This window comes from Pseudorasbora parva, chromosome 20 (genome assembly GCF_024679245.1).
Source record: "Pseudorasbora parva isolate DD20220531a chromosome 20, ASM2467924v1, whole genome shotgun sequence".
In the NCBI taxonomy this organism is placed as follows: domain Eukaryota; kingdom Metazoa; phylum Chordata; class Actinopteri; order Cypriniformes; family Gobionidae; genus Pseudorasbora; species Pseudorasbora parva.
In genome coordinates, this window is record NC_090191.1 from 20,364,475 (window position 1) to 20,388,547 (window position 24,073).

General features: G+C 40.2%; 1 protein-coding gene across 1 annotated transcript in view; it reads right to left on the minus strand.

Annotated features, from left to right (window-relative positions):
- LOC137049098 (uncharacterized) overlaps positions 1–24,073 on the minus strand; it is a 54,983-nt gene that overhangs the window by 2,395 nt on the left and 28,515 nt on the right. Inside the window, exons 11-19 of the mRNA XM_067427484.1 lie at positions 23,698–23,851; positions 23,073–23,096; positions 9,506–9,603; positions 9,312–9,394; positions 8,953–9,006; positions 8,480–8,685; positions 8,160–8,259; positions 2,062–2,209; positions 951–1,048 (exon numbers count right to left, since the gene is read on the minus strand). Of these exons, the coding sequence (XP_067283585.1) occupies positions 951–1,048; positions 2,062–2,209; positions 8,160–8,259; positions 8,480–8,685; positions 8,953–9,006; positions 9,312–9,394; positions 9,506–9,603; positions 23,073–23,096; positions 23,698–23,851 (965 nt within the window). The remainder of the gene's footprint in view (positions 1–950; positions 1,049–2,061; positions 2,210–8,159; positions 8,260–8,479; positions 8,686–8,952; positions 9,007–9,311; positions 9,395–9,505; positions 9,604–23,072; positions 23,097–23,697; positions 23,852–24,073) is intronic.

Below are 24,073 nucleotides of genomic sequence, written 5' to 3' on the forward strand. Positions count from 1 at the left end.
TTTACAAGGGTCAAGACCGTAAAACCATACTGGATGCCCAGGATCTTCGGGCCCTTAGATGGCACTGCATCACATACAGGAATGCTACTGTAATAAAAAACACAATATGGGCTCAGGAATACTTTCAGAAAACATTATCGGTGAGCAGAATTCACTGTGCCATTCGCAGTTGCTGGCAAAAAACAAAGCCACATCTAAACATGATCCAGAAGCGCAGCCATTTTCTCTGGGCCAAGGTTAATTTAAAATGGACTGTGGCAAAATGGAAAAACTGTTCTGTGGTCAGACGAATCAAAATTTGAAGTCATTTTTGGACAACTGGGACGCCATGTCATCCAGACTAAAGAGGACAAGGACAACCCAAGTTGTTATCAGCGCTCAGTTCAGAAGCTTTCATTGCTGATGCTATGGAGTTGCATGAGTGTGTGTGTATGGCATGGGCAGCTTACAAATCTGGAAAGGCACCATCAATGCTGAAAGGTATATTCTAAGTTCCAAGTTCTAGAACAGCATATGCTCCCATCCAGACGTTGTCTCTTTCAGGGAAGACTTTGCATTTTCCAACATGACAATAGCAGACCACATAATGCATCAATTACAACATCATGGCTGTGTAGAAGAAGGATCTAGGTACTGAAATGGCCAGCCTGCAGTCCAGATCTTTTACCCATAGAAAACATTTGGCGCATCATAAAGAGGAAGATGGGATAAAGAAGACCGTAGACAGACAAGAATGGCACAACATTCCTATTTCTAAACTTGAGCAACTTGTCTCCTCAGTCCCCCCAACTTTGATATTGCTGTTTCATCTGCTTCAAATGTTCCACATTACAATACAGCATGCATTGTAATACTGGTAAGAGTTGATACTTGAATAAACAAATAATAAACAATAAATGAAATAAATAAAAAATAATAACTAACCTTTTTTTTTCTCAGTGCTGACATACCTTAATATGCTTTCCTTATGGTCAATGTTGATTGGTCCAGTGTAGCCGCAGTCCAGAATTTCTTTTGTGTAGTTGGACAGATCAGATGCATCTTCAATCTACAAGTACAATTTTTACCTTTAATAAATATTAACAACCACTGCTGAATCAAAAAAAAAAAAAAAAAAAAAAAAATTGTCAGTGACAAACAAATGGACTAATGGACAATCATTAAAGGATTAATTCACTTCAAAATTAACATTTCCTGATACTTTACTCACCCCATCTCATCCAAGGGTTTTTTGTATTTTTTTGTTCAGTTGAAAAGTTTTTTGAGGAAAACATTCCAGGATTTTTCTCCACATTATGGACTTTAATGGCAACCAAAATATTGAAGGTCCAAGTCAATACGGTTTCAAAGAGCTTGCTCGGCACGATCCCAGACGTAGGGTCTTATCTCGCCAAATTGTTTTGTTTGTATCTACTTTTTAACCAAAATTGCTCATCTTGCGCTGCTCTGTGGCTCGCCATGGATTACGTAATCACGTCGGAAAGGTCACGCTAGACCTAGGTGGAAGTACCGCCCCAAGCGATGGAAGAATGAATACAAATGCGCTTTACCAAAACACTCTCCATCTTCAACTTTATAGTTGTCCAGCATCGTTGTTTTACCTTTTCTTTTGGACGTTTGTATTATCTTTGCATGTGTGCTTTGTAAACACACGGCGGTACTTCTGCCTACGTCTAGCGTGACCTTTTTTCGGCGTGATTACATGAGTACGCAGAGCAGCGCAAGATGAGCAATCTAGGTTAAAAAGTGTTTAAAAAAAGACCATAGATAAGACCATATTCCTCGTCTGAGATCGCACAGAGCCTCTGAAGCCCTTTCGAAGACCTTTGAAACTGCATTGATTTGGCCCTTTAACATTTTGGTTCCCATTGAAGTCTATAATGTGTGGATAAAATCCTCAAATGTTTTCTTAAAAAAAAAACACATTTTCATCTGAACAAAGAAAGAGATGAACATCTTGGATAAGATGGGGCTCAGTAAAATATCATGTTATAATTTTGAAGTAAACTAATCCTTTAAAAGAGAACTTGTATCTAATAAAATTCTGTCAGCACGACCTACCATTTTGATTAGTGGTGATATCTCTGTGTCATGTACACCATCCCTTTTAATGTTACCAGTAACAAGGTATTCGTAACACCACTTTTGCATGAACCGTGGTGCCGGTCCTCCTTGGGCAATGCTCACAGCAAATATTTCACCTGCAACTCTAGAGATTTATACTGTTTTAGCTATGGGCAGTTCTTGGCAATCAATGAAGTGTGTGTGTGTGTGTGTGTGTGTGTGTGTGTGTGTGTGTGTGTGTGTGTGTGTGTGTGTGTGTGTGTGTGTGTGTGTGTGTGTGTGTGTGTGTGTGTGTGTGTGTGTGTGTGACCTGGTAATCCCTACGTTATGGGGACAGAATGTCCCCACAAAGATGGCAATATCCGAAATCCTTGTCCTTGTGGGGACATTTTTAGGTCCTCATGAGGTAAACATCTTATAAATCACACAGAAGGAGTTTTTTTTGAGAAAGTAAAAATGCAGAATGTTTCCTGTGATGGGTAGGTTTAGGGGCAGGGGCAGTGTAGGGGGATAGGATGTACAGTTTGTACAGTATGAAATCCATTACGCCTATGGATTGCTCCTGGCTGATTGATTGTTCCTGATCGATTGCTCCTGTCTGTCTGCCTGCTGCTGCTGCCACCACAGTGTTTGTAGCTCTGTATAGCTGTGTTTGAATCTCTATTTGATATATTTTCTTTGTAATTTACACTGCTAAATATAACTTACTCATCACCATATAGTGTTTAATATAGCCTATCAATTTAAATTTGACATTACTAGCTTTTAATCTAAATCACTACCACACGTTAGCTTTTCGCTAGCCTGGTAGCTTTCCATCCCAGCATCCAGGTCTCCTGTTTTCTGAGTTCTATAGACAACTGTGGTGAGTTGGATTATTAAAAAGACTCCATCAGACAACTGTGGTAAGTTTTGGATTCATCAACAAATACGGTAAGCCATGTCTTCTTCTCCTGTCATTGTCACTTGCACTGCATGCTACATGTTTAGCATATCTATCTCCGTTGGCGAACAGGGCTTCACATGTGATAAATGTAAGGAATTAATCAGGCTGACGGAGAAGATTTCAGATTTAGAGACACGCATCCAAGCTTTATGTGAGAGTAGTGAGAATGTAACAGCTTTAGATACTGCTTTGGATGCGACTAGCTTAGTGAACACTCATTGTTTGGTTCCGGCTGAGCCCGCGCAGCAGGGCTGGGTGACGATGAGAAAGCATAGTCGCGGATCAAAAAACCACTCTTCCGTTCCGATTAGAACATCAAACAGGTTCTCCCCACTCAGTGACGCACCCACTGAGGATCCTGTTGAAAGTGCCCTAGTTATTGGCGATTCTATTACACGGAATGTGAAAATAGAGACACCAGCCACCATAGTCACATGTTTACCGGGAGCCAGAGCGCCTGACATCAAAGCAAATTTAAAAGTGCTGGCTAAAGCTAATCGTAAATTCTCTAAGATTATTATTCACGTTGGCACTAATGATGTTCGACTTCGCCAGTCGGAGATCACCAAGATCGCCGTATATTTCTCTGGTCCTCTCCCCGCGAAAAGGAGTGATGAAATAGTTAGCAGATTATCATCACTCAATGGCTGGTTGTCTAAGTGGTGTCTGCAAAATAACATAGGGTTCATAGACAATTGGAAAAGTTTTTGGGGCAGACCTGACCTGTTGAAGATGGACGGCATTCATCCCTCCTGGGCTGGTGCTGCTCTTCTCTCTAGTAATTTGGCACATAGTCTTAGAGCTAAACCTTGACTCACTGGGGCCCAGGTCAGGAAGCAGACAAACTGGCTAAACCAACCGTCTGCTAGCTGTCTCACGTCACCAAAGTCAGCTAAATCCCAGCACATAGAGACTCTTTCACCTAGATATTATCACATAGAGACTGTGTCTGTTCCCCGAATTAGTAAATACAAAAAACCATCAAAACCATTCAACAGTAAAAATTTAATTGATGTCCAACAAATAAACAACAGATATAATACGGATGAACAATTGATAAAGCTTGGGTTGCTGAATATTCGATCCCTTTCGCCAAAAACGCTTGTTGTCAATGATATGATTATAGATCATAACTTAGATGTGCTGTGTTTGACAGAAACCTGGCTAAAACCTGATGATTACATTACTTTAAATGAGTGCACCCCCCGAGATTATTGTTACAAACATGAGCCACGTCTGAAAGGTAAAGGGGGAGGTGTGGCTGTAATTTATAATAATATTTTCAGTATTACTCAGAAGTCTAGTTTCAAATATAATTCCTTTGAAGTTTTGGTGCTTTATGTAACACTGTGTAGTGTAAATGATAAATCCCTTCTGACATTTGTGTTGGCTACTGTATACAGGCCACCAGGGCACAATACAGACTTTATCAAAGAATTTGCTGGTTTTGTATCGGAGTTAGTATTAGCTGTAGATAAAGTACTAATTGTTGGGGATTTTAATATCCACGTAGACAATGAAAAAGACGCATTGGGATTGGCATTTAGAGACATTCTAAACTCTATTGGAGTTAGACAACACGTATCAGGACCCACTCATCGCCTTAATCATACTTTAGATCTAATAATGTCACATGGAATAAATGTTGATACTGTTAAAATTCTGCAGCAGAGCGATGACATCTCAGATCATTACCTAATATCATGTATACTTAATTTACCTAAGGCTGCAAAGCCATCCCCTCGCTTCAAATATGGCAGGACGATAACCGCTGCGACTAAAGATTGCTTTGTACATAATCTTCCTCATCAGTTCCATCTCCTCAGCATTACAGATAGCCAAGATGAACTTGATGCTGCAACCGAAACTATTGACTCTCTCCTTACTAGCACTTTAGACATAGTTGCTCCCCGGCGCTTAAAGAAGATTAAAGCAAATAATCCAACGCCGTGGTACAACGAGCACACTCGGGCCCTTAAAACAGCAGCCAGAAAAATGGAGCGCAGCTGGAAGAAAACAAAACTAGAGGTTTTTCGCAATTTGTGGAAAGAGAGCATGATTGCATACAGAAAGGCCATAAAAACTGCTAGATCTACTTATTTCTCAACTCTTTTAGAAGAAAACAAACACAACCCTAAGTATTTATTCGATACAGTGGCTAAATTATCAAAAAATAAAGCTTCAGCTTCTGATGTTTGTAAACAACACAGCAGTAATGACTTTATGAACTTCTTTACTAGTAAGATTGATAATATTAGGAATAAAATTATAAACATGCAGCCGTCTATTACAGTATCACTTCAGACAGAGCACTGCAGGGTCACTGAGGAAAAATTACACTCATTCACTGCTATAGGAGGAGAAGAACTGGCTAAACTTGTAAAATCATCAAAATCAACAACATGTATGCTTGACCCTATACCGACTAGGCTATTAAAAGAGATACTTCCAGAGGTCATAGATCCTCTGCTTAATATCATTAATTCATCTTTGACATTAGGATATGTACCGAAAACTTTTAAGTTGGCTATAATTAAACCACTTATTAAAAAAACGCAACTTGATCCTAAAGAATTAGTCAATTACAGGCCAATCTCGAATCTACCGTTTCTATCAAAAATACTAGAAAAGGCCGTGTCTTCACAATTATGTTCTTTTTTAGAAAGAAATGGTATATGTGAGGATTTCCAGTCAGGATTTAGACCGTATCATAGCACTGAGACTGCTCTAATTAGAGTTACAAATGATTTACTCTTATCATCTGATCGTGGTTGTATCTCTCTATTAGTGTTACTCGATCTTAGCGCTGCATTTGATACTATCGATCACAATATTCTTCTGAATAGAATCGAAAATTATGTTGGCGTTAGTGGAACTGCTTTGGCATGGTTTAAATCGTACTTATCTGACCGTTATCAGTTTGTAGCAGTAAATGAAGAGATGTCACACCGATCACAAGTTCAGTATGGGGTACCGCAAGGCTCAGTGTTAGGACCGTTGCTTTTCACCCTGTATATGCTACCACTGGGAGATATCATTAGGAAACATGGCGTTAGTTTTCATTGTTATGCTGACGATACTCAGCTCTATATTTCCTCACGCCCGGATGAAACCTACCAATTCACAAGATTAACAGAATGCATAGCTGATATAAAAAATTGGATGAATAGTAATTTTCTGCAACTTAATTCAGAAAAAACTGAATTTTTAATTATTGGACAGAAAAGCTCCACAAGTAGTAACCGAGAATACTGTCTAACACTTGATGACTGCTCTGTCAAGCCCTCGTCGTCAGTGAGGAACCTGGGTGTGCTCTTTGATACCAATCTTTCATTTGAAAGCCACGTTTCTAGCATCTGTAAAACCGCATTCTATCATCTTAAAAATATATCTAAATTACGGCGCATGCTTTCAATGCAAAATGCTGAACAGTTAGTACATGCGTTCATGAGCTCAAGGCTAGATTATTGTAATGCTCTACTGGGTGGTTGCCCTGCTCGCTTAATAAACAAACTCCAGCTAGTCCAAAATGCAGCAGCTAGAGTTCTTACTAGAACCAGGAAGTATGATCATATTAGTCCAGTTCTGTCAACACTGCACTGGCTCCCTATTAAACATCGCATACATTTTAAAATCTTGCTTATTACTTACAAAGCACTAAATAGTTTAGCTCCCCGGTACTTAAGCGAGCTTTTAACGCATTATACCCCATCACGTCGATTGCGGTCTCAAAACTCTGGCCAGTTGATAATACCTAGAATATCTAAATCAACTGCAGGCGGTCGATCATTTTCCTATTTAGCTCCTAAATTGTGGAATAGTCTTCCTAGCATTGTTCGGGAAGCAGACACACTCTGTCAGTTTAAATCTAGACTAAAAACATATCTCTGTACTATGGCATACACATAGAACATTTTTAACTTTCATTATTCAATTCAATTGACTGATTGTTAGGCTGCATTAACTAGGTCAGCCGGAACCGGGAACACTTCCCATAACACCTGATGTACTCGTTACATCATAAAAAGAGTGACATCTACGCTAATGTTAGTCTCTCTGTTTATCCCGAGGTTTATCCCGGATCTGGGCCCTGTCCGGATCGGATGGTGGACCTGCCTGGACATGACCAACGCATCCTGGAGTGTCTGCTGAGCCGTGTCAAATGGTGTCTCCTCCGAATTTGCCTCACTGGCACGACATGCTCAAAACCCGTCTTCGGCGCAATAATTCCGATCTTTCATGTATTCATACTCTTGTGTAATTGACGCCCCATCCTAAATAAATCTGTCTCTTCCGTGATACCCTGAAAATTTTGAATAATCCGATCTAATATCATTTCCAACCTGTAAGGTTGCCAGAGTAATAATCTTACACGGTGTGTTAATAGGCCAGAGGAGAACTGGCACCCCGACTGAGTCTGGTTTCTCCCAAGGTTTATTTTTCTCCATCATGCCCCGATGGAGTTTTGGTTCCTTGCCACTGTCGCCTTTGGCTTGGCTTGCTCAGTTGGGGACACTAAAAATATGATTAAAGTTATTTAACTTATTATACAAATAAAATATATGAATTAGGTCTTATTTAATTCTATAAAATATAATACTGATCTGCCAACATTGTCGCTATATGATAAATTAAAATAAGCTGATAACATCACTGTTTTCTCCAGTACGGCTGTACAGCCAAATCTAATTTTGTCGCAATATTACCCTGTTTGACACTGTGAAGCTGCTTTGACACAATCGTGATTGTAAAAGCGCTATATAAATAAAGTTGATTGATTGATTGATATGGAAGGTCCCCATAAAACATGGAAACACGACATGCGTGTGTGTGTGTGTGTGTGTGTGTGTGTGTGTGTGTGTGTGTGTGTGTGTGTGTGTGTGTGTGTGTGTGTGTGTGTGTGTGTGTGTGTTTAAGTACTGTACTTCAAATAAAGAACAATTCAATATTTGAGCATATAATAACAATCTGTGAGGTTTGAATGTAATTATTTGGACACAAAACAGCTGAAAGATTCTTCAAAATATCTTTTGTGATTTAGTTCTGCAGGCGAAAGAAATGTTTGGAATACCACGAGAATGATGGTTAGTGAAGGACAATGAATTAAGTGAATATGAAGCAAACCCAAAACCCAAAGGCATGAACATACTTGAACAGCTCATTATCCAGATCATTGAGGGAGTACTTGGGCATTTTTCCTTTCATCACATCACCTTCAAAGAGACGCCTTTCAATGCCAGCAACCATAGCTAAATCCAGAAAAAAAAGATGAAATAGAATTTGGTTAAAGTGGAAAGAAGAAGAAGAAGAAGAAGAAGAAGAAGAAGAAGAAGAAGAAGAAGAAGAAGAAGAAGAAGAAGAAGAAGAAGAAACTATTCTTTCACTAAGAAACTATGGTAATTTCAGATGCAGACAGTGTATTTTTAGAATAATGAAATTGTAAAACCATGATTAAATCAAACTACACACTGGAAAGAAATTCTTTCCTCAGTGCCCCTGTGTCAACCCCTGGCTCTCCCAGGAAGGTGATTTTTAAAGGATTGACAGGACTTCCTGTTTTTTGACGTTTCCACAGCTTCAAACCTCTCTCCACCATGTTGTCTCGTGACACACATATTTCAAATGTATTTGAGGTGTTTATCTGTGCTGCTGCATAATGAATCACATCCTCCTCACTGTAAAAAAGAACAACACAAGATATATAGATCTAAAGAATTTTTAGATGTTTGGACTATAGAAACAAGACAAAAATACTAAGAAAGAAAAGCATTTTTTTTGCAGTGTTTTTTATATATATATATATATATATATATATATATATATATATATATATATATATATATATATATATATATATATATATATATATATATATATATATATATATATATATATATATAAAATGGCCTTTGCAATGTTCTGTTTTGAACATAATAGATTACCATGAGATATGATCCAAATCAGAGCATGATAGTTTTTCTGAAACTCCACCTGGACTAATGTTTTTTAAAAAAAAGGAAAGATAAGCAAATATAATTCAATTCATGTATATACTCAGGTTTTTAACACAATTTGTTAACTGAAACACTTCAGCAATAGTGTAAACAAAGATTAAAGAAATATCATCAAAAAATCATTCCGTAGCCTCATGTAATTCCAGATACATAAAACAGACAAGAACTTTGAGTTTAATTTGAGAGTGAATAAATAATTACATTTTGGCCAGTTCATCACACAGCTATCATATGGCTTTAGACAAACAACAATTTTAAGCTTTAATGTGAATCACTATTACCATTACCTTTCTCCACAAAAGCTTGCATGCCATTCTAATTCTGAAACTGGAAATGTCCCTGTGCATATTGGGCACTGGGCCTCAAGTGCCTAAACATAAAAAAATAAAATAAAAACAAAATACATTACATCCAGGGCCAATTTTGTTAGAGTATTTGATATTTGAAAACGTTCTATTTAACTTTTTTTTTTTTTGTGTACCTCCTGAGGGTGATGTTTAACATCGAATGATGTTGCAGCATTAGAAGGTCTAAGGCTTTGCCTTGAAGATGTTGCCTCCTCTGTCAACACCAAATCTTCTGTTTGAGAGTAAAATTCATTATTTTGTAATAAAATAACTAAAATGTAAAGGACAGCACATTCTAGGGCCCAAATTATGGCCATGCCCCTCTCTGGCCGTAACAGGGGACAAAGGTTTGCTACATTTTGATTGGATCTTTGTGGACTAACACCATCAGATACCTGTTGCTTTTGCCTGTTGCTTGAACACTATAGACCCATGCTTAGACTAAAGTAACACAACTTGAAGCTTTTGTCACCATACCTCAAACATTTGTACCCATACCTTAAACAAAAACGCTGCTTTGCCCTCTAGTTGCAATTCTGCAACACACTTACGCCTTTATGCAACACACTTGGTCCTGCATACTACACTCTATTTCATACATAAGACACTTCGTTCAAAAAGGAAATTTCAGGGTGCCATTTGGAAAACACATGTATCCAAAATACAACACACATTGTGCAATTGCAACCACTCAAATACACACCTGAAGACAAAAAAAAGGTAGTTTTGTGTAACATACAGTACAGTACATAGCACTGTACCATTGATATTATCCTGTAGTGTGAAGTATAGTACTGTGATGTACAGTATTGTCATTTGTAACATTTCAGTACTTTCATTTTTGGTTGTTGTGAAAACCTTTGTTGGAAAAAAGGAAACTATAAGTGTTGAATTGCTTAATGATGAACTGAATAAAAACAGTGAAAATTAAAGACTACAGTGTTTTATATAAAGTATACTGTGTGTTCCCCCTGATCTTTGAACCCCCTGAAACCCCCTGACCCCCTGAAAGTTTATTCATATGATGCAAGTGTGTATCATTTTGTCATCAGAGTTACATTTTGACAAAGGAATGTTAGGTTTTGATAGCAGAGTTAAGGTGTTGATAGTAGAGTTTCAATTTGATACAGATGTGAATGGTATATTTCCCAGTGTTGTGTCATGTTTACTTATGTGTAGAGTTATAAAATGTGTTCAAGCAATGGGCAAAAACTGTAAGATGTTAGGACAACAGCCAGACACCTCTAAGAAGGCAAGAAGGCCTCTAATGATTTTCTAACTAATCCCTAATGATCCAGTCTGTGACTGCCATGAAAAATTCCTCAGGACAAAGAAAGACCACAAGGATCCATCCAAATCTTTACATCTACAATCTAAACTTTACATTCATTCTAACTAATATCACAAACTTAGTGACAAGTGAACTGAATTATTCTCTCTTCTTGTGCTCTCTCATCAAAATACATAACATTAGCTAAACCCTAGTGATACTGCTGAATAGATTTAATTAGCAAACAGTATAGATAGTGGCCAGTGTGTGTGTGTGTGTGTGTGTGTGTGTGTGTGTGTGTGTGTGTGTGTGTGTGTGTGTGTGTGTGTGTGTGTGTGTGTGTGTGTGTGTGTGTGTGTGTGTGTGTGTGTGTGTGTGTGTGTGTGTGTGTGTGTGTGTGTGTGTGTGTGTGTGTGTGTGTGTGTGTGTGTTTATTATATATATATATAAAATTGTTGGTACCCCTGGAAAATATGATCAAATATGGCTGTAAAAAAATAAATGCATTGTTTATCCTTTTGATCTTTTATTAAAAAAAAAAAAAAATCACAAAATCTAACCCTTTCATTAAAGTAAAATAATTGAAAATGAGGGGTAAATCACATTATGAAATTAATGCTTTTCTCCAAAACACGTTGGCCACAATTGTTGGTACCCTTTTATTAAATACTTTTTGCAACCTCCTTTTCCCAAGATAACAGCTCTGAGCCTTCTTCTATAATGCCTGATGAGTTTGGAGAACACCTGAATAGAGATCAGAAACCATTCCTCCATACTGAACCTCTCCAGATCCTTCAGATTCCCAGATCTATGCTGGTGCTTCTTCTCTTCAGTTCAGCCACACATCTTCTATAGGGTTCATGTCAGGAAAGTGGGATGGCAGAAGCTTCATTTTGTGCTCAGTGACACATTTATGTGTTGATTTTGATGTTTGTTTTGGATCGTTGTCCTGATGGGAGATCCAACCATGGCCCATTATACGATTTCTAGCAGAATTCATCAGGTTTAGATTTTTTATCTTTTGGTATTTGCTAAAATCCATGATACAATGTATCTGAGCAAGATGTCCAGGACCTCCAGCAAAAAAAATAAAAATAAAATAGGCCCACAACATTAAAGATCCAGTGGTATTTTTAGCCGTGGGCATGGGGTACTTTTTATCCCTGTTTGCACCAAACCCATCTGGTAAATTTCTGGCAAAAAAAGCTATTTTATAGTTCCCTTTTGACTTTCCAGTCATGTCTGGCAACTGAATGTGCTGGAGTTTGTTTCTGGATGAGCGAGGAGGATTTTTCTTGAATCCCTCCCAAACAACATGTGGTGATGTAGGGGTTGTTTGAATTTTTTTTTTAGGCTTTCTGACCCCAAGACTAAACTAATCTCTGCGATTCTCCATCTGTGATCCTTGGAGAGTCTTTGTGCACTCAAACGTATCTCCTTGCCGTGCATTAGGACAATATACACACGCGTCCTCTTTCAGGCAGATTCGTAATATCTTTAGTGAAATGGAGCTTCTTAATTATTGCCATGATTGTTGAAATGCGGATTTTCAATGCTTTAGCTATTTTCCTACAGCCTCTTTCTATTTTGTGAAGCTCAACAATCTTTTGCTGCACATCAAAACTATATTTTTTGGTTTCACTCATTGTGATAAATGATTAAGGGAATTTGGCTTTTATGCCTCCTTATATTTATCCTCCTGTGAAACAAGACATCCTAGCTGGACAATCTCATGTTCCTTGTCACCTTGGTGTGCTAAAAAATGTAAATATTAATGTAAATATACTTCAGAGAGATTTTACTTATTTAAAATTCTAGGGGTACCAACAATTGTGGCCAACGTGTTTTAGAGAAAAACATTTATTTCATAATGTGATTTATCCCCCTGTAACAACAACGACTAATGAGTTTAATGTCTCGGGGAATAATTAACTCAAAAGGGATTTAATATTCAATATTCATGAATTTATGAATATGATTTGCCAGTTGTTCATTACGTATTAAAATTTTCCGATAGGGAAAATTGTTTAATTAAATACAAGTAACCCTTTACGGAATTGCTTGAAATTATCCTACTAAGTTTGTCCTGCAAATTAGTTATAGACTTTTCAAATCAATTCTCAATAAAGGGATTACTGCTTTACGAGCGCATAAGAAACATTAACTTTACTGATCAGGATAAGTTCAATATTTCAAATGGTCATACAGTTTACTTTACTAACATAGTAGCATAAGCAGTTAGGTAACGTTCAGATCGCAAGTTTCATTGACTTTGTGTATGTGGCAGAATAACAGATTCAACTCATTAAATGTCTTTTGAAGGTTTAATAAACACAGACTAAAAATAACACTACAATTCACACAGAAAGTACATACTAAATATGCATCAAGAGAGTAGAAGTATAGATATTAACGAAAGAATACATAAAAGAGAATAATGAATAGACTGAAGTTAGAGAGAGATAAAAGAGAGAGAGAGAGACAAAGAGAGAGGGAGAGAGAGAGACAAAGAGAGTGGGGGAGGGTAAGAAACAGCTTTCCTTCAGTTCAACCAAATACGACCTTCACGGAGTTAATTTATCCCAACGGGAGAATAACACACCCTCTTTACAGCAGTAAGAATAAGAATACTTGCATTCTTTTTGGTTTCGTTTTGGCTTCTCGCTTGTGTGCGTATGTGTCTCTGCGTGTCTCTGCGTGTCTCTGCGTGTCTCTGCGTGTCCGGCGGTCCTTTCCGAGGTTGGGAGGGAAGCGGCTGTTTGCTTTAGCGATGCTTCGTGTTCTTGAAGATCGGATTGTAGAAGAGAAGATTTTTGGAAGAGATGAGGCCTGCTTGGAGGGCCTGCATTGGTGGCATGGCTTAAGTGCCAGCCCCCCCCCGTGGGTGTTGGCTCCCACAGGGAGAGAGAGGAGAAGTGAAGAGAGCGGAGTAAGAGAAGAGGAAAGATAAGAGGCTGTCTTCACTGGTCTTTTTAAGGTCTGGAAATAGTCCCACCCTCCAGGGTTAGACTTAACCAATGAGAGTGTTGGGATTTCCCGGCGGGAAATTCCTCAGCAGATTTTATTGCTCTTTGTTCTGAAAGTTTGACTCAGTGGGTCTCTGAGTCTTCATACTATAATTAATGCAACAAACACACACTGCATTTTCTGAATAAGTGATATACATGGAAGTGTAAGTCGTGAAGTGAGCATTAATTTGATAGGAGACATGACATATATGAGGTTATCTGAACTAGTACTTTGTTAAGACACAGACAAAAAGATGCAAAATACCATACAGAATAAACATTTTACAAAACAGTTATGTGTTTACATATAATGTCCTGGGGTGCATGTTCATTTATAGATGGTTTGTCTATAATTTGAGGCAAAAGCTCTGTGTCTTAAACTCTTTGTGTATAAGACTTCATGTGGCCACATTCTTTCCGGTCGTAAAGCATCTTATCAGATGGTTTCCAGGGTAGCTGTTGTGTTGGGGGAAGGTCTGTCCATCAGCACAACTTTCAAAACATATTTGTTAAATGTAACTGGCGATTGTGTGTTTGATTCGCCTGAGTCGCTACATAATCCCCCCTTTCGCTAGTTGTTGTCCCTCCTATGGACAACAACGAGCGATATCAAAAGTTCAGGAAGATCAGACACACCATAGCCATGTTAGGCTCCAGTTGTTTGTGTCTCCTGAAGTGATGTTCGTTCCACGGCAGATAAGGCAGACAGTAGCCAGTTCAGGTCTCTGTGCTTGTGCAGCAGGTGTCGAGGCAGCAGGTGCCCTGACGGTGCGTCACCTGTCATCCAGAAGTCCGTTTGTGTGGTGCAGGTGTGCTGTGGGCTTTCTGCAGCCCTGGGTGGAACCATGTTCCTCGCAGTGGCCAGTCAGTCCTTTAGGTCTCCTGCCTAGGAAGATGGATTGTGCATCTTGACACTTTTATGTCCTATGCTGACTAGGAACTTTTCCAGAGGGTGCCTCGCATTGTGGCCAGGCTGGGTGCCTTCTGGTGATCCACTTTGGTTTCTCTGTTTCAAAGTTCAAAGTCATTGGGGTTTTGAGAATCCCTTCAGAGGCGGCCTTGTGTTCGTTTAAGGCCTTCTTTCTCAAATCATATGCATGACATAGTGTGGGGCTTGGCAGTATTGCCTACAAGGTGACTAACTGGTGTTGGAGGAGAAGGTTCTTGAAGCTGGTGTAAGGTTAGGCAGAGGGCTTGGGCTCCTCCCCCCTTTTGCGTTTGTGTGCAGGGCTGGAGGAGCTTGCGCTGCTGATGTGAAGTTCAGGAGAGTACGTCTTTCTTTTAAGGATTCATTTGCAGTTGGTGATCAGCAGTCCAGGTTGCTCTCTCAGTACGATGCCTGAGGCTGGACCCGGTGTGATGATGTCTGGTGGTGGCTGGCCTCTGATTGTCTGGAGGCACAGGAGCATGATCACGGCCGCGTTTCTTAGGCATTTCCAGATCTGTTGCATGGCCTCGGTAGTGAAGTGGATGCCTCTGTCTGAGTTGATTCTCAGTGGCAATCTTGACAGGAAAAAGCTGTGATTCATCAGGGGGTATGCCGTGGTCTGGGCGGTGTCGTTGGGTGCTGGTTGACACTCCACCCACTTGGTAAACTGGCACACCACTGTGAGAAAGTACTTTTTGCCTTTTGTGGACCTGGGCAGGGGTTCTACCCGGTCGATTTGTAGGTTTGACCATGGGAACGTGGTCCCTCTGTGTTGCAGTGGGGCTCTGTGGTTCGGGTTTGCTGGTTGGAACTGGCAGCGAACTAGCCATTCTCTAACATACTCTGCCGTCTCTTGATGCATCCCAGGCCAATATGCCACCTGTTTCAGTGTGTCATGCGTGGCTCTGGTGCCGTGGTGTCCAGCACATGGTGTGTTGTGGGCGTACATTAGCATCACCCCCCTTTGCGACCGTGGCATTACAAGCTGTGGCGCTGTGTTACCATCGGGTGCAAACCAGAGAATGTTGTCCATAACACGCATCATGTGTCTGGAGTTATGCAGATGCTTGTGGCTAGAGTCATCAATGAGCTCAGAGTCAGTGATAGGGTGGTTGGAGGGGTCTGAGAGGTGGTCAAGAATTGTCTTTGTTGCAGTGTCAGAGGCTTGCGTATCCGCAATATCGTTGTGTGAAAACTGCGGCGTTAGCGATAGCAGCTGCAAGGGAGGCATTGTAGCCGGTGTCGATCGCTTGCTGTGGGTTAGCACTGCAACAATGGGGCTGGATGTGGGGTGCGGGGGTGCCCACATGTCGCCGTGTGGTGTGTTTTTACTGATTGTATTGCACATTGGTAGACTTTTTGTTGAGTTGTCTGCCCACAGTGCAGGGATACTGTTCGTTGTGACAATGTCATTCAGCTGTAGGTCATTCATGACCTGGGGGCAGAAGGCATCAGAGTCTTTGGATAGCTGAAATGTGCAAAGTAGCGAACTTGAACTTGGCTTTGGGGCTGAGGCTGTGTTGTCACAGTGTGCTGCAGGGGGTCCCGTGGCCTTTGTGACCTGGCAGTCTGGCTCTGTGGGAGTTCCCGTGACCTCTGTGACTTGACAGTCTTGCTCAGACGATGTGTGTGTCTGAAGGGGCAGAGGGTCACGCACTTGAGCCCAGACTTTCAGCTGTTTGAAGTCCAGTACGGGTTCGAAGCGGTCCAGCAGGTCTTTTCCGATGAGAAACGGATAAGTGTTCATAGGGGAGATATAGACTGGGTGTATCAGCCTCATAGGTCCAATTGTCAGGTGGATGGAAGCTACGTGCTTGAGCTGGATGTCGTTTTGGCTATACGACTGCACATTTAGCTTACAAGTGTGAAGGTTAAGGGTGCGATTTTTCCTCTGTGCTTCAAATCTGAGTCTTTCAAACAGTTGGGCGGATATAAGCGTGAGGTCGGAGCCAGTGTCAACTAGGGCTTCGAGCTAAAATTCCCTTTCCATAGTGATAGTCAGATAGAGTTTTCGAGCCATCCCCTTCTCGAATTAGGTTTCCCAGGAGTCTTGGTGTGGGGACCTGTATGTTGCTTGATAAGCCGTCTGGATATGTGTCAAGTGTCTCATTATGCGTGCAAACAATCAAAGCAGCGCTTTCTGGTACGCTGGGCTGTCCCATGATGCTGTCTTGATTAGAGGCTGTTGCTGTCAGCTGTAGTGAGTGTGTGCTGCTGACGTGTGGGGGTGCAACAGTTAGTACACTAGTCCGTGGTTGGGGAACAGTGTTCAGGGTGGATGATTCAGTTGCAGGAAGGGCGGGAAGGTTGATTTCAGGTATCATGTCTAGTCGTGCTGTACCTGGTCCGTCCTTCTTGTCTTCCTTGTGAGGTTTCTGTCGGAGGAGCTCTTTTAGGATCTTTATGAGCTCTGTAACTTCAGAAGCAGCTACACTTTCTTTGCCAGACGTGGGTTCAGGTCTGGGCCTACCATTGTCCCGTCGAGAGTGGCCTCTTCGCTGGCTTTTTGGGCGAGGCGGGTCCCAGGATCCTTCAGAGCGATCGCTCTGGTACCGTGGATGGTCGCCATTATGACCACGCTGCCCTCTGCTGGCTTGGAGTGGTTTGGACTCTCTGTTGACGGGTCGGTAACTGTGGTTCTGTTTGGCGCCCTCTAGGGTTAGCTCTGGGTGGTGCTCAGAGACAGGGCAGATGGTGGGCTGTTTTACAGTCTTTTCAGAAATGGTTTTCTGTTTGACGTAAGCTTTGTGAGCCAAGTCTCTTAACTGTTGCGTGCCCATGCTGCGCGGGCACGCCAGCACCCCCAGGTGGTAACTGATGGTAGGGTGCAGGTTTCGGAGGAAAAGAGTTTTGAAGTTGATGTCCTCCTCCATGCCTGGGTCGTTACGTGCCCCGAAGTAGGCACGTCGCAGTCTGTTATAAAAGTTCTGTGAGGTCTCACGTCGAGCTTGCTTGAGGTCCATGGCAGTGATGAACCCCTGGTCTGACTCGGGATCGGAGTACTCACGAATTAGAGCTTGTCGTAGATGCCAGTAGTCCGCTTTGATGGCCTCTGGTTGTCGATCCAGAAAGCTGCGTACGTCACGATTAGACGTGGCCCTGAGCAGGTACAGTCTGTCCCAGTTGTTCGCGTGAGGGACAGTTTGCAAGTAAAAGTCTATGTCTTTTAAGTATGCGTGGACGTCGTGTCCTCCTGCCGGGTCTGGGCTGAAGGTAGGAATATTTCTGGCCAGCTTGTCGAGGTTCTTTGAAGCTTCGTGGCTGTTGACCTTGACTTCCTGGAAGGGCGTCCTTTCCTTTGCTGCTGACGGGGATTCGTGGAGACTGGCGGGTGATCTTTTAAACAGGGGGCTGTCGTCCCCCCTCGTAGCTCTTGCTTCGTGGCTAAAATGTGCGGAGTAACTGGTCAGGGGAAACTGTGTGTTGTGTGTTTCCCCCTTCCGGTAACGTTGCACTATATATGATTGTCTCAGTTCTCTTTGCACCATGTCAAGTTCATTTTTGAGCTCGTGTCTTTGCTGGATGAGCTCGTCGATCTCGGCTTGTGCCGACTGCAAATGTTTTGCATAGACTTTAGCTTTATTGTCTCTGTCTTTAAGTTCATCAGTGGCTCTCTCCAGGAGGAATTCGCCACGCCGAAGCTTTTCGTCGAGGTTTTTCCTGGCGTCTTTCTCTGACTGTACTCGTCGGTCGGTGTCACGACGGAGCTCCTTCAGGGTCTTTTGAAGTCTTTCTATTTCTTTTCTTTGTTCTTTGTCTGTTTCGTCGTCTTTCTCTGTGTCTAGAAGCTGATCTAGACGAAGCTGGGTGAGGGCTTGGTCTCTCCGGGCCTCCTTGGCTTGAAGCTTTAGCGTTGCTGCCTCCTGTTCCAGGTTGTCGTAGCTCCCTTCGCTTAGACGTGCCTGTGCGATGAGGACGTGGGCGAGGCTTCCGAGGATCTTGGCCACTTCCTTGTTGGAGTAGCTGTGCGTGGGGTCGTGTGTCATCAGCTGGTCTAGCTCGGTGTCCAGTTGCTTCTGGCTCGGCTGCCCCAGACTTCCTTGACTGGTGGCCGTTAGCGCTTCCAGCCATGTCGTTAGGCGATCCCACGGGACGGCGGAACTGGATGCACGGGACATGCCGGCTTACTGTGGACGAGAGAAACACAGCACACACACACACACACAGAGAGAGCCAATGCAAGCTTGTTCTAAGCTAACGAGCTATCGTACGGATAGCTGGGAATTTTGGCTAACTGATGTCGACAGTTAGATAGTAAGACAATTTAGACAATTAGGTGGGCGGTAGCCCTGGGGGGTCACTTGGTGAACTGCTGCTCGGTCGTCCCGGGACTATCTAATTCTCCTTGGGGTCTCTTGGTGAACTGAAAGAAACACAATCGTGATAGTCCAACAGTAAGGATAGGAAAGAGCACAGTGGAAACAAACACAAGATGAATTGGTCTGTAATGAAAGGAATGTCAGCGTGCGCGCCGGGAGTGTTAGGGAAATTAATTGGCTAAATGCTCAAGATATACTAAAATTCGGCTTGTACTATGGGTTATCCCATTTAGCTCATCCGGGGTGGATTGAGGTCGCTTAAGTGGAAGATTAAATATCAAGAGCAATTTAGAAAAAGGCAAAAGTTTCTGTCAAGTAATGATAAACAAAAGCACTTTTGATACTGTTTGTAATTACCAGACTGAGCTTTATTCCCAATGGTAGGGGAAAAGAAAACTTTTGCAGAGAGAAAAAAAAATAAATAATAATAATTAAAAAAAATAAAATAAATAATAATAATAATTTTTAATTAAAAAATTAATTAAAATTAAAAATTAAAATTGAAAATTGAAAATTGAAAATAAAAATAAAATTATAAATAAAAATAAAATAAAATAAAAAAATTAGAAGCTCAACTTAATTCAAATTAAATTCAAAGCAAGTTTAAATGAAATTTAAATAAGCCTGTAAGGAAAAATCAAATAAAAGAAAGCCAATCAAAAATCTTATCCTATAACGATTAATCTCTAAGTGGGAGTTATCCAAATAAAAGAATTAATCAGAAAGGGAGTAGGGATTTAGTGTTGCGCTGACTTAACAGGGTATAACCACACGGTGGCGTCCTTCCTTCCAATTGGACTGTCTGTGACTTAAACCTAATTTCACTTTGAGTTAGAGGAAGTTATGTTTCTTTTTAAACTTCAAATTCGAATAAGGGTGTTTAATCAGCGAGAAAGGAGATTTGGTTGTTGCTAGAAAAATTGTATAAATGAAACTGTGTACAACAGTAAGCAATAAACAATTTATAGGCTCAAACTTATTTTGTTAAGGCAGAATCAAATAACGGAGAGTGAAACTATCCGAATTTATCCACACGATGGCGCTATTGCGCCCGCCCTAGACTACAGTTAGTTAGGCGGAAATGCTCACCAGATGGCTTTGTCTGGTTCTAGAGTCGCCCTCCGGCGTGCTGCAAGCGGCGTTGCAATTCTTGAGTCGCCCTCTGGCGGTTTGCAAGCGGCGTTGCAATTTCTGAGTCGCCTTCGCGTTTTGCAAGCGGCGTTCCCTACACTCTACTGGCTTTTGCACTCATTTAAAAATGACTGCACTTTATGTGCACGAGCAACGAAACGGGTGACAAACAGGAATTTATCTTCTGCCTATTCACGCATTTTACATGGACTCCAATAGACATTTATCAATATGGCTGACGGTTTTCAGCATTTTTGATTCAAATGTTTTAGGTCTCAGGTCTTTGGTTAGCTAAGCCAGACTTAAACCAGGAGTTATCGTTTATCTTAACGATATAATAATTATTCTGAGGCCCCTTATATTGTACAGGAGAGTCTCGTCCTGTCCCAATCTTCCGCACAGATAGAAACTTTTTGTAGTTCAGATCAAGCGGGATAACGCAACGTACGTGTCTACAGACATCATCAAAATCTCATTATTTTGATGGAACACATAATATATTGCTCGAGTCAAATGTATGGGTTTTCTACAATACATTTGTTAGGAAATCACGCGGATAAACTCTATTGCGCCTACGGCTTGCAGAGTTTTTCGGAGATCACGCGGATTTTCGTACCGTTCATATTTTTATTAATATAATCCGGCTACTTCAACATTTCTCAGCATCTGTTTATGCTTGGGTTGGCTTTGCGCGTACCCAGCGTCTGTTTATGCTTGGGTTCGCTTTGCGCGTTACCTCACAATTCTCCAAACAACAACAAAACAAAAACGAAACAAAACGCGCGTGCAGGTTATTAATACCTCAAAAATACACAATGAATAGAATATGAATATCATTCACACATACACAAACGTTTGAAACTTGCCCGCATTCTCCACCAAATACATGTAACAACAACGACTAATGAGTTTAATGTCTCGGGGAATAATTAACTCAAAAGGGATTTAATATTCAATATTCATGAATTTATGAATATGATTTGCCAGTTGTTCATTACGTATTAAAATTTTCCGATAGGGAAAATTGTTTAATTAAATACAAGTAACCCTTTACGGAATTGCTTGAAATTATCCTACTAAGTTTGTCCTGCAAATTAGTTATAGACTTTTCAAATCAATTCTCAATAAAGGGATTACTGCTTTACGAGCGCATAAGAAACATTAACTTTACTGATCAGGATAAGTTCAATATTTCAAATGGTCATACAGTTTACTTTACTAACATAGTAGCATAAGCAGTTAGGTAACGTTCAGATCGCAAGTTTCATTGACTTTGTGTATGTGGCAGAATAACAGATTCAACTCATTAAATGTCTTTTGAAGGTTTAATAAACACAGACTAAAAATAACACTACAATTCACACAGAAAGTACATACTAAATATGCATCAAGAGAGTAGAAGTATAGATATTAACGAAAGAATACATAAAAGAGAATAATGAATAGACTGAAGTTAGAGAGAGATAAAAGAGAGAGAGAGAGACAAAGAGAGAGGGAGAGAGAGAGACAAAGAGAGTGGGGGGGGGGGTAAGAAACAGCTTTCCTTCAGTTCAACCAAATACGACCTTCACGGAGTTAATTTATCCCAACGGGAGAATAACACACCCTCTTTACAGCAGTAAGAACAAGAATACTTGCATTCTTTTTGGTTTCGTTTTGGCTTCTCGCTTGTGTGCGTATGTGTCTCTGCGTGTCTCTGCGTGTCTCTGCGTGTCCGGCGGTCCTTTCCGAGGTTGGGAGGGAAGCGGCTGTTTGCTTTAGCGATGCTTCGTGTTCTTGAAGATCGGATTGTAGAAGAGAAGATTTTTGGAAGAGATGAGGCCTGCTTGGAGGGCCTGCATTGGTGGCATGGCTTAAGTGCCAGCCCCCCCCGTGGGTGTTGGCTCCCACAGGGAGAGAGAGGAGAAGTGAAGAGAGCGGAGTAAGAGAAGAGGCTGTCTTCACTGGTCTTTTTAAGGTCTGGAAATAGTCCCACCCTCCAGGGTTAGACTTAACCAATGAGAGTGTTGGGATTTCCCGGCGGGAAATTCCTCAGCAGATTTTATTGCTCTTTGTTCTGAAAGTTTGACTCAGTGGGTCTCTGAGTCTTCATACTATAATTAATGCAACAAACACACACTGCATTTTCTGAATAAGTGATATACATGGAAGTGTAAGTCGTGAAGTGAGCATTAATTTGATAGGAGACATGACATATATGAGGTTATCTGAACTAGTACTTTGTTAAGACACAGACAAAAAGATGCAAACTACCATACAGAATAAACATTTTACAAAACAGTTATGTGTTTACATATAATGTCCTGGGGTGCATGTTCATTTATAGATGGTTTGTCTATAATTTGAGGCAAAAGCTCTGTGTCTTAAACTCTTTGTGTATAAGACTTCATGTGGCCACATTCTTTCCGGTCGTAAAGCATCTTATCAGATGGTTTCCAGGGTAGCTGTTGTGTTGGGGGAAGGTCTGTCCATCAGCACAACTTTCAAAACATATTTGTTAAATGTAACTGGCGATTGTGTGTTTGATTCGCCTGAGTCGCTACACCCCATTGTCAATTATTTTACTTAAATGAAAGGTTGGATTTTTATGAATTTCTTTAATGAAATATCAAAACGATAAACAATACAGAATTTTTTTTACAGCCATATTAGATCATATTTACCAGGGGTGCCAACAATTTTGACCACGACATACATATATATATATATATATATATATATATATATATATATATATATATATATATATATATATATATATATATATATATATATATATATATATATATATATTATTATTATTATTATTATTATTATTGATATTTAATCAATAATATCTAATAAATAATATTTACCAATACTTTAAAGTTGAAGTCAAACATGCCTATATATTTTCTTTCAGATGACCCAGCATTATTCAACATAATTATGTCCATAAACTACTAGCATATATTCCAATACATTCCAGGTAAACTTTGTCAGTCCTATGTAAAGTTTAGTCTAGACAGAATTAACATTCATGTAATTCATTAGTAAACAACTTACCATTAGGTGGTTTAGGTATTTTTTCTGCAAGACAATATTAAGATAACTGTACCACTGTTTAATTTACCACTGCATGACTTAAAATGTACGCTTTATTAGTGATTGGAATTTGAGGATGTAAACAGCTCTGAATATATCACATGTTGTCATCTTGACTACTGACTCTTTTAAACAGTAGTGTACATGCATTAAAAAAAATCTAAATTACACCCAAATTTAACAGTAGTATTCAATTCCATTACAGTGATATTATGTATTGCATATTGCTCACCCAAACAACGTGTTAAACAAATAACATCTAATATCTTTGTCCAACAACATGCTAATGTAGATAACCACTTCTGACTATAGAGGCACTAAAAGTATTTTCTAAATACACACACATCATCAGCCAACAGAAGTCTTGTTGTAACAAAAGTCTTCTGATTGGGTCAGAGCAAAAACTGGATTTCTTTTTATCAATGCACTCATGTAAAAGGTGAAAGTAACAGAACACACCACCTCAGGGGTCCTGAAGGACACATTTTTTAAATATAACTCTGTTATAGTGCAACATACGATAATTCTTGCTCAGATAAGTTCTAATATCACAACCTGCTAGCTGCACCCAAACTCTTAAACTCACCTTGTCGTCTAAGTTCATTTTTTACAGCCTCTACTCCTCCTTTCTTCTCAATGAAGTCATAGATGACCTTAGACATCTCTTTGTCTTTGAGCTCGGCCTCAGAAATGCCACACATGTCAAACAGCTTCTTTAGTTCTGGGTCCAGGTTATTCAACTGAGAAAAGACAAGGAGTGACCTGTTAACACATCCCATTCACTGGAAAGAATCTAAATACAAATAAATTCTAATAAATATTAATGTTTGCTTCTTGTGTTGTAGTAATCCTAATTTGTGAGACACATTAACTTGCATACATTATTGTTAAAGATTAGTCAGTCATATTAGAATGATTACTGAAGACACTGTAGACTGGAGTAATGATGCAGCTTTGAGCAG